The 13,507-nt window shown below is 45.9% G+C and overlaps 1 protein-coding gene across 2 annotated transcripts in view; it reads left to right on the top strand.

Annotated features, from left to right (window-relative positions):
• The window catches only part of Egflam (EGF like, fibronectin type III and laminin G domains), a 164,435-nt gene extending 158,397 nt beyond the window's left edge, over nucleotides 1–6,038 (top strand). The window contains exons 20-22 of one of the 2 annotated variants that reach the window (XM_040757592.1): nucleotides 414–497; nucleotides 4,108–4,211; nucleotides 4,895–6,038. In XM_040757592.1, the coding sequence (XP_040613526.1) occupies nucleotides 414–497; nucleotides 4,108–4,211; nucleotides 4,895–5,049 (343 nt within the window). In that variant the 3' untranslated portion in view covers nucleotides 5,050–6,038. The remainder of the gene's footprint in view (nucleotides 1–413; nucleotides 498–4,107; nucleotides 4,212–4,894) is intronic. The other variant, XM_040757593.1, reaches the window with a different exon arrangement.
• The last annotated feature ends 7,469 nt before the right edge of the window (nucleotides 6,039–13,507 follow it).

The following is a 13,507-nucleotide window of genomic DNA, read 5'->3' as shown; positions in this document are numbered from 1 at the left end:
CCAAATGTGATCTACTTAACTGGGCGTCTATGTTAGTCAAAGCTAACAAGTGGCAGAGTGGTGCGCAGGGGCTGCGGGAGGGAAAGCTAGAGCTGTGCAGCATTTGTTTGCAAGATGGAAGTACCGTAAATGTTAATTACACACGAACATTCCTAACACTCCCAAAACGTACACTTAAAATGGCTTAGACGGTAAGTGTAATGCTTATCCTGCCACAATTGAAAATTTAAAAACTCATTCATTCATTCATGTACGAACCTGGAAAGTGACCACCTTTCGTGCCAGGCTTTTTACTTCGAGTTAAGGACTTTGCGTTCTGGGCGAGTTTTGGCGGTGAGAGCTTTTGTGAATGGGCAGCTTCCTGAATGTCTGTGTCTCATTGGTCTTTCCCTGTTCTTCCCCAATACCCTCAGCTACAACCTGGGCAGTGGTGTGGCTTCCATCATGGTGAATGGTTCTTTCAGTGATGGCCGGTGGCACCGAGTCAAGGCTGTCAGGTGAGCACCCACCAAATGGGAGGCAGAGCCAGGCTACAAAAGGGTGGATGTGTACCTAGCTTCTTTTCAGTCCTACTGTCCTCTAAGCCAGCTTTACCTGGCATCCTCATATTACCACCAAATCCCACCCAAGCCCTCTGCTGACACCAGTGGGCAGGAACTGAATCCTACATCTGCTCTGAATAGAAGAAGATGGCCTGGAGAAAACACTTAACAAACGGCATTGTGTATAATCACTTAACACCACATTGTTCTACATAAGAACACAAGTATATAAGGTGTGCCGAGCGCATCTCTGCCATATGTCCATCATCCCTACCCTTCTCTTTGATTCCTTATGCAATTTCATTTCTACCTCCATGTCACATATACTTATGTGATTTTACTCATCTATAAATAAAAAAACACAAAAGAGAAAAAAAGCATGACATTTGTCTTTTTGAGACAAGCTTGATTTGATTAATAACATTTTCCTGAACAATATAACTTTTGTTCTTTCTTTATGGCTGAAACAAATCATATATATCACGTTTTCTATAACCATACTCTGGTAACTGGCACCTGCGTTGCTTCTGTAACTTAGTTGTTATGAACAGCACTGCAATAGATATTAACATACAGTTATCCCTGTGACACACAGGGTTGGAGTCCTTGGGGCTTTACCAAGTGTTATGGGAAACCTTTTCCTTGAGAGAAGCCTTCCCGCCCGCCTGGTTACAGATCCGCATCAGTCCCAAATAAACACACAGGAGGCTGTATTCATTATGAAGCTGTTGGCCTTGCTTGTCTCTTACTGGCTAGCTCTGCTTTAAGTAATTACCCCATAATTGTTAATCTAAGTATGTCTCTTACCGGAGAATAGTTCCGGGCTTCCTATCCATGTGGTTACATCTCGAACTCTCTTGTGTTTCTCCTTCCCAGAATCCTCTTGGACTCCTAGCCCCACCTATCTAGATTCCTATAGGCTCAACAGTACTTTATTGACAAATAACAGGCAAATAACAGGACTTCCCCAACAACCAAGGAGTAGTACAGCTGGATCATTAGACTTATTGAGTATCTCCATTTTGATTTCCAAAGTGGTTGAATTACTTTACATTATTACCAGCAATTTTTAAGAGTTCAGTTTGGTACACATCCTTGGTAACATTTGTTGCTAAATTAGTGGCTAAATTGGAGTAGGGTATTAAAGTCTCACACAATGAAAATTGAGGAGCATGAAGACCTAAAAGAATGCTCTAAATGTCCCTGCATAGACAGTCCTTACCTTTAAAAGAATGTTATCTGGGCATTAGAAATCATGTATGTTAACCCAGCCCACATAACATAACCATGCACTCTCAATGCTAATTGCCATACTGATTTTTTATTAACTTCGGGCAGATTATCCCTATGTCTTTACAATTTTACCACATGTGTCCTTATTCCTAACAATACATTTTTAGAAATTAAAAAGCAAGTCTAAACCAGCAGTTCCAGTACTAGTGTTAAATGAGTCCAAAGTTAAGAGAAGCCAAATAGTTTCCAATTGCAGTTCCTGCATACACACTATGACCCCTGCTATGGAATCAGCAGGTCAATGTGAGGCCTGGGGCCATAAGGTCTCAGCAATGTCAGCTTCTTCTTCTTCTGCTTCCATGTAGGCTGTGTTAAGATCATTTTTATTCAGCCCCTGCCCTGACCACGGTGCTTGCCTTGGAACCTTAGAAGGTGTTGAAAATGCAAAAGCAGACTTATGTTCAAAACATCTGCTGCCAGACAGCCCACAAAGCTCAGATGTATATGTAGGCAATTTAACAAAGTCCCAATTCTAGTTGTTGGGAAAACAAATGGCTTTCCATAATGCATATTTACAGAACTGGATCTCAATTTTTTTTCTAGAAAACCAGTCAAAATGCAGAGTCCAACCTGACTTGCAAATACTCTAAAATTATTCAGCTTGGGAATGGCTCATTCCTCTCTCACTCATTTAGAAAGGAGGTTGCACACAGGCATGTCCAAAGGAATGTGAAATGCTTTGGTTCTCAACTCCAACCACATTGAATCCCAACCGCTGCCCCAGCAACATCAGGGGATACGCTTATAACCTTGGGTCAAAATGGTTGGTAGAATAGTCACATGTTGTAGAGGAATTTAAACTTGCATAGTTATTGTGGTTTGGTTATGTATATGAAGATACACAATGGTGGGGACAGCAGTCCCTTCCTGGACATCTAAGGAAACATGTTAAATGTATTTCCCAAAACTGTATAAATTGCTGTGAGCAGAACCTAGATCAAAAATATTTCTGTCTCATGCCATTATGCAGCCCACACACAGGGATTTCAGCTGTTTGGGAGAAATACACCAGAACATCAAGCTTGGCGTGTGTAAATAGCTTAGCAGACATAGCGCCTCCTATTGACACCATTGATCTCATCTTTAGTGTGTCTTACAGTATAAAGGCTGGATAGGAGATGAGACCAGGAGCTGAATCAGTTGGAGTATCTGTGAGTTGTGAGCAGACAGGCCTCATGGGAACCGGGTCAAGGCTATAGCTATCACATATGGTAAGACAGAACTGGGTTGATATCTTAATTCTCTATGAAAGGTCAGAGACAGCAGAATAAACAAAGAGGAAATCTCTAAGGGGAGGTGAGCTGTTTTGTACACTGTCTTGCTTTGGATAACTCTGGTCTTGCAAGCATGATACCTAATAAAGTAGAAGAAAGGTCTCATTTATCCAATATCTTATGCCAGATAATGGTGCTTTGTAATAGTTCATATTCACAGAAATTTAAGATCTGTATTTTTCATTTTTGTGGATAAAAACAGTCATATGATAATACATGAGTAACCATAGCAGCATGCCCCTTGGCCAACCTCAACAGAGCAAGATGTGTGTCAGGTACTCTGCTTTGTGAATTGCATGCATAACAGTTTCCACAATAACTTTGGAAGTTCATCTTAATTACTACATTTTTATATAAGGCTTTCTCAGTGGTCTGTTATTATGAGCCATACACTATTCCAGACACCTGAGACATATCATTGAGGAAAACTAACACCTTGCCTTGGTTGTCTTGCATTACCCAGAGGGGAGGTAAAAAAACAAACAATGAGTAATAAGCAGAATGAATTATGCATTATGGAGCTCAGAAGGTGACTATTGTTTTTTCTAATCTACAATATCATTGATTAAAAGCTATATCTTTAACTCACAAATATAAAAAAATTTTTAAAAATTGCTGTAACTGATGAAATCAGGTTAGTGGGAATAGTTTAGAGTAGTGGGGGATGGGAGGCAGTGCAAGCCAGACAAACTGTGACATTGCCCATTATAGACAGCATCCAGGTATGAAGGTCTAAAGCTCATTTTTGAAATACAGAGAACACAGCAGGAGGAAATTCTTGAAAACTCAATGAATGAATAGATGATATTAAGAAGTGAGCCAGGACTGGTCCCACTTCTCATGGGACGGCAAAAGTTGGCATTGTGTGTGTGTGTGTGTTTCACAACCTCATTATTTAGCACATGGTAGATACTTTTATACCTTTAAATCCAAATGATTGAGTTAACGCCAAACATGATAGCTTATCTCGTTCGGGTTCAGTTTACTTTGCTTTGCAGGGATGGCCAATCTGGGAAGATTACTGTGGATGACTATGGGGCCAGAACAGGCAAGTCACCTGGCATGATGAGGCAACTTAACATCAATGGGGCTCTGTATGTGGGTAAGTGACCTTGACCAAAGCTCACTTTGTCAGGGCTTTTCCTCATTAGACCTTTATTTGTTGTCCCTAGGCTGTGTACTCAACAGGGTCAACCAAATACCTGGAAACCAGGAAGCTGTCCAAATAGTTCATTCTTCCATGTTCTGAACTTCTGACCCACGGCTGAGGAGGCAGGAAGGGTCTCACTCACATTGCTTTGTGTTCTTGTCATCCACCAGGAAAATCAGGCTTTCCTTGTTTAGAGAATAGGAACTTTCTAAATATAACCAAATGAGTTCTCTCTGAGGAAGGAGGATCCGGCTCCGTGTCCTCTCTCAGAATAGAATGAGTAGAATTCCTATAAATGGCTAATAATCTGTTACGCAGACAAAAAGCATGAACTCATATCTTTTGTGTTTTCTAAGTGAGCTTAATTGAAAGCAGCCAAGACAGTACCTATTGTTGACATTATACAACACCTCAGTAATCTATTGCAGAGCTGTTGGGTTTTAAGATTGTCAGTTGAGCCAGAAACCACATCTGAGATTAGCCTTTTTATATTCGGTGATCAAAATCAACCTAACACATATGATGCACTAGACAGTTAGTCTTTGGCTAGGGGACACTCAAGTGACCATAAAGAATCTCCAACCGGTGACACCTCTCTTGCATCATTCTCTCCCTCTCTCTTTGCCTCCTTGCAGGTGGAATGAAGGAAATCGCTCTGCACACGAACAGACAGTACATGCGAGGCCTCGTGGGCTGCATCTCTCATTTCACGCTGTCCACCGATTACCACATTTCCCTTGTGGAAGATGCTGTGGATGGGAAAAACATCAACACTTGTGGAGCTAAGTAACACCGGCTGGCCTTGTCCAAGGGGCAACATCCCAGGGGCCCAGAGATCCTGCCTGATGCTGCACACAGAGGTCTAGGAATCAGGTGTGTTTCCTGTAATCAAGGACAAACTACACCCTGATGGAACATAAGACTGGAGGCCCTGGATGGCCTTCTCTGCAAATGCTCTGTGGGCCAAACCCAATGGACTACTGTGGATAGGAAGCATTGGACTGTGTCGCTCAATATATAGAGTCTGAGAGATCACACATCACATCATGTTCCAGAGACTGCTGTAGCTCAATGGCTATGCTGTGTTAAGAGAGTGAGAGCAAGACTGAGTGAGAGAGAGAGAGAGAGAGAGAGAGAGAGAGAGAGAGAGAGAGAGAGAGAGAAAACCCCCACAGAACAGTATTAAAATATGTCTGCCCTTCCCTGACTTAGGACACTAGCAGAATGACTGTGTGACCCTGAACTGCATACTTCCAGATTAACCCCTTCCATTCCTCACTGGCTCACTCAATGTGCTCTCGCTAGTCCACACAAATAAAGGTTTGGGGGGAATTAAACATAGAATCATAATCTTACTGTGGCCCCCTCTCCCAAGCTTACCTCTAATGCAAAAATCCTTTTTATGATGCAAATTGAAGAAAGTGGGCTCCCCCCCGATTTTGTAGCTGTACTTTTTGTATGTGTCTATTTTTATAGCCGCAGACTGTCCACACTTAAGGTGTGCTTTTGCAAGTTAAGGTGGATGATCTTAATTACGGCACACTTTCCTGGTAGTTTTCTTGCAAATGAGATAGGATCGGGCCGTTTGCAGTGTCAGTGGGGTGATGGAGAGTGACTAGGGTGGGCCACTGGAGGAGGTGACCATTCTCTTTCAGTGCTTGCTGATGGTCCAAGGTGAAGAGACTAAAAGGGACGTGTCACTGAGGTGGGGCACTGCCATGCTGTTTTAAGAGAGGGAAAGTATCTGTAATAAATGTGAATAAAGGGGACAAGGAAGAACTCACTTGTGGAAATGTGACTGCTTTTGCAGAGGCCACACCTACAAAGGAACAACAAGGCTACTAAAGAGTCCAGGGCTGTGTGGGACTTGGGGATACGCCCCCAGCAGGATCCAGGGATCTGGACCCGAACAGAGAAGGGCGCTTCCTTTTCTGTCCCATCAGCTGTGATCTGTGCTATGTATACACATGACTCCAGACGCCTGGCGGGTCCCCATGACAGGACTTACTAAGGGAAAGGTGAGATGAATGCTGCCCCCATCAGTGGAAGGAAATATGATCCAGCTCCTGAGAGAGCTATAATTAGTCTCGGGCATGACTCTATTCCTGCTTGTGCAGCATCCATTTGGCAAAGACTTGAGCCCTGTGCAAAGCACAGTTTTGGGCATATTAAGACTTCTAAGAGATGGCTAAATAATCCAGAGAGGTTTGCCTCATGCCACAACCTTCTGCCTCTTGTGTTTAGGAGCCTTTGGTGGCAAGGATTAATATTAATAACAGCAGTCGTAGTGATCTTGGTCTCCTGCCCTGGTTACTTGGTGAATGCAGTCTGAAAAAGCAGGCATGCAGTAAACTGTGGGTCTCACTGCCTCTCAGTCACCCTCACCTTTTCCTGGAGAGTCCTAGGGCCACCGCTTCCCAAGATAAAATAGAGTTGTTTTTAGGGCACATTCTGAATAGATTTCCTCTGGGAAGAAAGATAATCCTTGTGATTTTAGCAAAATATCCAGCTGAATGGAGGCCAAGGAATTGTCCTGCAGACGAGCTGTTGTTCTGTGCAAGTGTTACCCTAGGAAAATGCAGTGACCCAGGGATGAGGGCCTGGGAGTGTGTGTTGACTCTGAAGACCTCTCTGGGTGGGGTTAAGTGGGGTGGTGACAGTGGCAGGGTGATGGGTTACAGGCAGTAAGGGTAAGTACAGGAGTGGTAAAGTAGAAGACTCAAGCAAGGGGTCTCAGGGTCTGAGTACAGGGTAAGAGACGGAGGATCATGGCTCTCCCACCCTCTCTGTGAACAGAACCCAGGCACCGTGGAATGACTTTACAGCAGATGCAATTATGAGGCTCAAGTCTTTAACCTCTGGCTGAGAGAATAGACCTCATTCTGTACTAATGGGCGGGGGAGCTGGGAAGAGCTTAGCTTGGACTAGCGGGTATGCTCCTTTGTCTCTAAGTGTAGCCATTACCTCTTACCACAACAAGACTGCCCAACCAACATGCATGACCCACCCCTGCCCACGGTTCACCGCAGTTGTTCCTGTGCCTTGAGTGGCCAGTCTGGAGACTCCACTTTGGGGATCTTGACAAGGTGGCTCTCCAAGTCTTTGCTGGAGTTCCTCATCCGCAGGATGGACGGGATGGTAAGGTGACTTGGATCTGCTGTACGTACCCTCATCTTGCTGGAACCAATTGGCTAGTGTAGACACACCTGTCTCATTGACAGTGGGGGAGAGTAAGAACACTAAAGAGCTGGGCCAGATCTCTTGCAGCCCTGCTTCAGAACTGAGATGTGTTGTTTCATCTGCATGTTACGGCAACAGATACAAGAAATAAAGAGACAGTTTCCCTCCCACAGTGAAAAGGGACCTCCTCTTCATAGTGAGCAGACCTACTAAGTGAGTTATAATGGATACAACATCATCAGGGCCATTAATGAGTCCATTTACCCTAGCAAATCATGTCTCTGAAAGACGTGCCATGGAGGTGAAGGATCCCGACCACTCTTCTTCTGTACAAGCATTGGGACCGAGGACAGCAGAGCTAGGTAAAGCTATCAGTAGTGGCTGGACAGGCTCAATTCAAGTAGGCCTCTCCCTTCACCTTGTCTTCTGTGCCTCTGTCTTGATCGACTGCTACCCTTACTGTTTCCTGATACACAGTTGCTGTGGTTTTCTAAGGAGGGACTGACAGGGAGCAGGACTGGAGCCGTGGCTTTGTGTAGCCGCTGTGGTGAGAGACAGGTTGAGAAGTCTGCCTGGGATTCTGGCCAGGAGGAAGGTTCGGGGAGTGGTCAGGAACTGGGGGTCAGTGTAAGCTCATCTGAGGAGAAAGGGTACTATGAAGCCATAGTTCCTGGAAAGCTTCCTTAATCAGAATCTGAGAAACCTCTCCAGAACCTTCCACAGGTCCTAAGCAAGGGTGATGGGAGCAGGGTGCAGGCCAATAATACTCTTGCTTTTTCTACTAAAGTGGGCTTAATAACCTTGTATATTTTCTCTAGACCCACCTCCAAGATCTCCCTCAGGCAAGTCTGTGGGGTTGTCTTTGTCCCTGCACTGCCCTCAGAATCCTGTCAGGCGTGTCTGTCACCGCTCTGACTGGCTTCCTGCTCGCTGCCTTCTTATTTGCCTTTCATTTCCTGATCAGTCCCACTCAGGTCTTGAGCTGCTCCAACACAAACAGGCCCACTGGTTTCCACACACCAACTGCACCAGGTCCGCAGTAACTGGCCTTTCCTTCCGACTTCCCTCCTCTGCTTTCCGCCAGCCACCTCTCCCCTCCTCCCTTCCCGCCCGCCTCTCCAAGTGGGAGGAAGGATCTCGGACATATGCCCAGAGCTGGCAGGCAGAGTGCTTCCCACTTGGAGGAAGTGCTGCATTTTTCACCTTTAACCCAGAAAAATATGGTTCTCAGAGAACTTGTTTTTAGCACTGAGAACTCCCAAAGGAAGGAAAGCGAGAAGGAGGGGCCTGCAGCCCCTCGTAGTGGCCCGAGCACTGGCCCTTGCCCCCTTGGGCTGCTCGGGCTGGGAGGGAATTGCCCAGGGGCAGGCTGCAGAGCTCCAGCTGCTGTTGCCGCACGCACACAGTCCGAGAGCCACATTTGCAAGTGTAAGGAGCATAGGTGGACACGTGGAAGTGTGGGTGTGTGGACACCAGGACCTGGACAAAGCGTTAGTTACTTCCCATTCCCTCCTTCCCACCCCTGCCTCATGCCGCTTCTGCCCAGCCCAGGAATGTACAGTAGCCGGCCACGAGATGCAAGTGTGTGAAAGCCTGGCCCACCCGTGCCAGGGTGCTTTCTCTGCCAAGAGGAATGGAGTGAGGTTCAACGGTTCTCTGGAACTGTCACTCTGAGGGAGCCCAGCAGGGAAAGAGAGACAGCAGCAGGGATCAAAACCACAATGTCAAGTGAAGGATGTGTGTGGCTGCAGCCCAGTTCCACAGTGGGGGGTCCTAACCCCGAGATTGCCTTTCTAGTGCATTGTAATTGGGTGTACACATAAAACAGACTAAACCAGGAAGGGCCTGATGGAAGCCACTGCCCCGCTCATGAGGGGTGCATAAAAGGCCAAGCTTGGGGGTTCCAAAGACGGCAGACATTGGTGGAGGTGCCAGACTGTCCTCAGGAAGTTCTCGATTACTGGTGACTGCATGGAGGCTAGCATATGTACGATTAATCCAATTGGACAATGTGGACCTGTGTTTCATCTCAACAGTCGTGTTCCTAGGATGGTGGGCTTGTTTGATTTGGGAAGATGAAGGCTATACAAAATGATATGTGATGTACTGGCCAGTTTCATGCCAACTTGACACAAACTGGAGTCATTTGGGAGAAGGCTATCTCAGTTGAGAGAATTACCACACCAGATTGGCCTGTGGTACATTTTTGGGGGGGGTTGATGATTGATGTCGGAGGGCACAGCTTCATTGTAGATGGCCTCACTCCTGGCCCAGTGGTTCTGGGTGCTGTAAGAAGGCAGGCTTAGTAAGCCATGGAGATCAAGCCCGTAAGCAGCACTCCTCCATGGTTTGTTTAGTTTCTGCACCCAGGTTCTGCAGTTCCTGGATGAGAAGCCACCAGCTCTGACATACCCCTTACTCTCCAAGTTGCTTTTGGTCATGGTGTTCAATCACAGCCATAGAAAAGTAACTACCATAGGTGCCTTGTCAGGTTTTGGTGAGAGGGCACAAGTCTGACACTGCATTGGGAATAGGACCTTAGGGTTACTAAGAGTTAATTTTGGACTTCTTGGGGTCCACAGTCCTGACAGTGTAGGAAGGTTTCAGCAAATGTCAGTTCCTGAGGGTTGCCTTGTCTGTTGTCATAGCTCTGTGGAGTGAATTCTTTCAGGGCTTATCTGTGGCAGGGGTGAAAACAGCTCTTCCAGCCGGGTGGGATTCAGACCCCTCCACAGGCAGTTAGTTCTGGATTCAATTCTTTTCCCTCTACTCCTTTGCCTTCATGTCTAGAAATAGCTTCCCAAACTCAGGGGAGTTGTTGAAACTATTTCTGGTTAAGCAGTGGGTCCCGGCCTCGCCCTGGCTTTGAGCACAAGGCGGGACAGCAGGCAACGCCTCTCTGCCTCACCTCTTTTTGCTGTGTTCCCTTGCTGAAGCATCTGTCCTAGAAAGTGTGTGGCTCCCAGGAGCACTAGTCCTTTCCTGGAAAGACAGAGAGGAACATCAAGTCTTTAGCATTGGGAGGAAATCTTTGCTATTCATCTATCTTCTTGTCCTGCTTTGTTTAAGATCCAAAGGGTGTCTGAAGGCACGGAAGTTTCCCAACATGTAGTGTGGTCTCCCCCATGGTCCCAGCTGCTCACTTCTAAGTGGGAGGCCCAGCCTGGGGCTGCAGCCGCCTTGGACAGTCTGATACTAAGGGGCTGCAGCTCTGACTTGGCGATGTGCGAGAGGACTTGGATAGGAATGTCTCTGAGAAGGGAGGCCAGGGAGGCTCAAGGAATTTGCCATTTATACTCATTTAATAACAAATCTAGGGGCCCCAGGCCAGAGGATTAGCCGAGGAAAGCCCTGCTAGGAAGCTGGGCTAAGGAAAGCAGAGTCAGAGAAAATGAAGTATCAGATAGAACCATGGGAGGAGAGGCTAAGGGGTCACAGAGGTGTGATAACCTCAGTGCCTGTGTCAGACATTCCATGTTCTATCTAAACTTGGGGGCAGGGGGTCGTCAGAGGAAACTCTGTGAAGGAGGTGTAAAATGGAGGCACTGCTTAATAGACAATATGCTCACTGGTTATCCAGGTCACAGTCACACAACCTCAGACACAAAAGAAATCTGTGACGATTGACTCCAGCCTGCTCAGCAAGCTGGTGGGGTAAATCCACTTGCTGAGGATGGAGGTCTCACCTGCTGACCTCATCCTGTCTTGCCTGGGAACCAAGGCCCCTGAGAGTCTGTTGGGAGGCCTCAGGTTGAGGAGGGTGAGCAGTCTGCTGGGCCCTCAGTGGACTAGCATGTAGACCTGTCTTCAGAGATCCTCACCAAAGCAAAAATCATCTCATAAACATTTGCAGAAAGCTTGTTCACAAGACGCTGGTGAGATGATAAAACAGAAAAGGCGGCTTCAGGGTAGCAGTCTTCTGAGGCTCAGCATAACCCAATATGTCCACCAGCCACTCCATCCTCCCAAGGTCAGCGGAGGTCGTACCTTGCGGAAGGGTCTTGTCTTTCCTGTAGTATCTCCCTTATTCAGCTAGGAACTTGGGATGCCGATGTTTGCTAACTTTAAGGCCGCTGGTTAGTAACCTAACCATAGGAATAATGTTTCATCTTACTCAATTTGGGACAAGAACCCTTCAGGCCAGGCGACAAGAATCTCAGGAGCTTTCTTGGAGTCCTGCCCGCAGATAACCATTTACTCTTACATACTAAGAATATCCTGCTTATTTGCCTACTTCCCTAAACAATGAGTCAAAGACTCATATGCTAGGGAAATTTCATATTCATAGAGAAAAATCTATTTTAGCACTTCTATTTATAGTTGACAAAAATCTATTTTCTTTGAGTATAAGGATGAATTTCCAATGACTGCATACCCAGGGTGGAGCACAGTGGCTTGTCATAGTACCCTGGGGACCAAGGAAACTGAGTCATGAAGTTGCCCTTTCCAGTTGTTACTCAGCATTAGTCCTGGGTTGTCCTGATCTCTGAGTCTACTGGCCATTTCTAGAAGAAGCAGCATATGAGTAGAACTCTGTGTTAGATACAAATCTTCATTAATCAAGCTAGTTATAAAACTAATTATAAAGCTAGTTATGGCAAAGTGGTTTTGAGAGTTCTTACATATGTGAGTGGCTACCAGTATGAAAATCAAGTATCATTTCTAACTCTGACCAAACTTAGGCCACATATTTTTGACATTCACGGTCTCTCGCCATTTTGTAAAATGATGGATAATATAGAGAAATCTGTTATACATACAATTAGATAATCCATGTATCATCTGTCTGTTAACATTCTATGCATCCACAGAACAATGTCTTAAAAGTACTGTTGATAAGATTTTCAAGATTCAGTAAATAAATGAACCAAGTTTCCAAAAAGAACATACACCATGTTTAAAATGACAAAAAGTAAAATGTTAAAAAAGGGTCAATGTTGCCCAAGATTATGTGTCTTTTATCTGATTTTTCTTTAGCATTGATTTATCCAATCAATATTTGCCTATAGATATCACAGTGCACTTTTAGTCCAAGGACAGAAGTTTCATGAGGATTCTTCATTTTCCTATGGTTGGAGACTGCTCCAAAGAACTCACCCTGTTTAAAATAACCAGACACTGACCTCCTTCTATGCCTTTCCTCAAGGCACACTCAAAGATTTGCCAAGCCTCTACATGTAGGTGATACTGCACTGAGCTGTGACTGTGTAAGATTGCCAGGGCTTCCCCACCCTATCTGATTTCCATATGAAGCTCCCTGAGGCCTTGGAAAGGTGTGTGGTGCCTCAGGAAATGCAAGGACTTCAGCAAGCAAAGGACTGAGGACCCAAGGACCCTGGCCGAAGCTCCCATGACCCAATGCCATGCAAGCAAGACGTGAGGGTGGATAAAGTTACCTAAGGAGAATGGGGCTCCAGCAGCCCTCCAATGAAACAGATGCCATGGTCTCTTCTAAGGCTTTTGATGTACACTGTCAGCTTCTGGGATGTTGAGCAGTACAAGGGAATGTGTGTATAAACTAATACACAACTATTTACACCTTTGCAGCGCTGACCAGAAAGAGGGTCATGTCGAAAGCAAGCACCTATCCTGCAGGGAATGTGATGTGTTTAGCCCATAATAGCTTAGCATTCTTCTCATGTGCACTGAGGCCCAGGTTTTAAGATGATTGGGATGCCAGAGAGCATCCTTCTGTATGTCCAGGTGACCAGCGGTGAGCTCAGAAACCTGGATAGGACTGTGTAGCCTCACACACGGGAACAGTTCTCAGAGCAATCTTGGAAACAGAGAAACCAAGCCCAGCCTATGGCATCTGTGGTGCTGGGGAAATGAAAACTCTTGGTTCACTTCTGATGGGAGTACAAGCTGTCTGCACTGTGACTGGAGCAGGTGTGAGGGCGAGCCATCCACTCTCAATACTGCTTCCAGAGTCTCCTAGGCATCACCAGCTCTCTGAGGGGGATGGGGGATGGTAAGGAAGAGAGAGAGAGAGAGAGAGAGAGAGAGAGAGAGAGAGAGAGAGAGAGAGAGAGAGAGAGAGAGAGAGAGAGAGGGAGGGAGAGAGAGAG

The sequence above is a fragment of the Mesocricetus auratus genome, unplaced genomic scaffold (genome assembly GCF_017639785.1).
Source record: "Mesocricetus auratus isolate SY011 unplaced genomic scaffold, BCM_Maur_2.0 Super-Scaffold_100015, whole genome shotgun sequence".
In the NCBI taxonomy this organism is placed as follows: domain Eukaryota; kingdom Metazoa; phylum Chordata; class Mammalia; order Rodentia; family Cricetidae; genus Mesocricetus; species Mesocricetus auratus.
The sequence above is the reverse complement of the archived record's forward strand: the minus strand, read 5'-3'. Positions and strand labels throughout refer to the sequence as shown.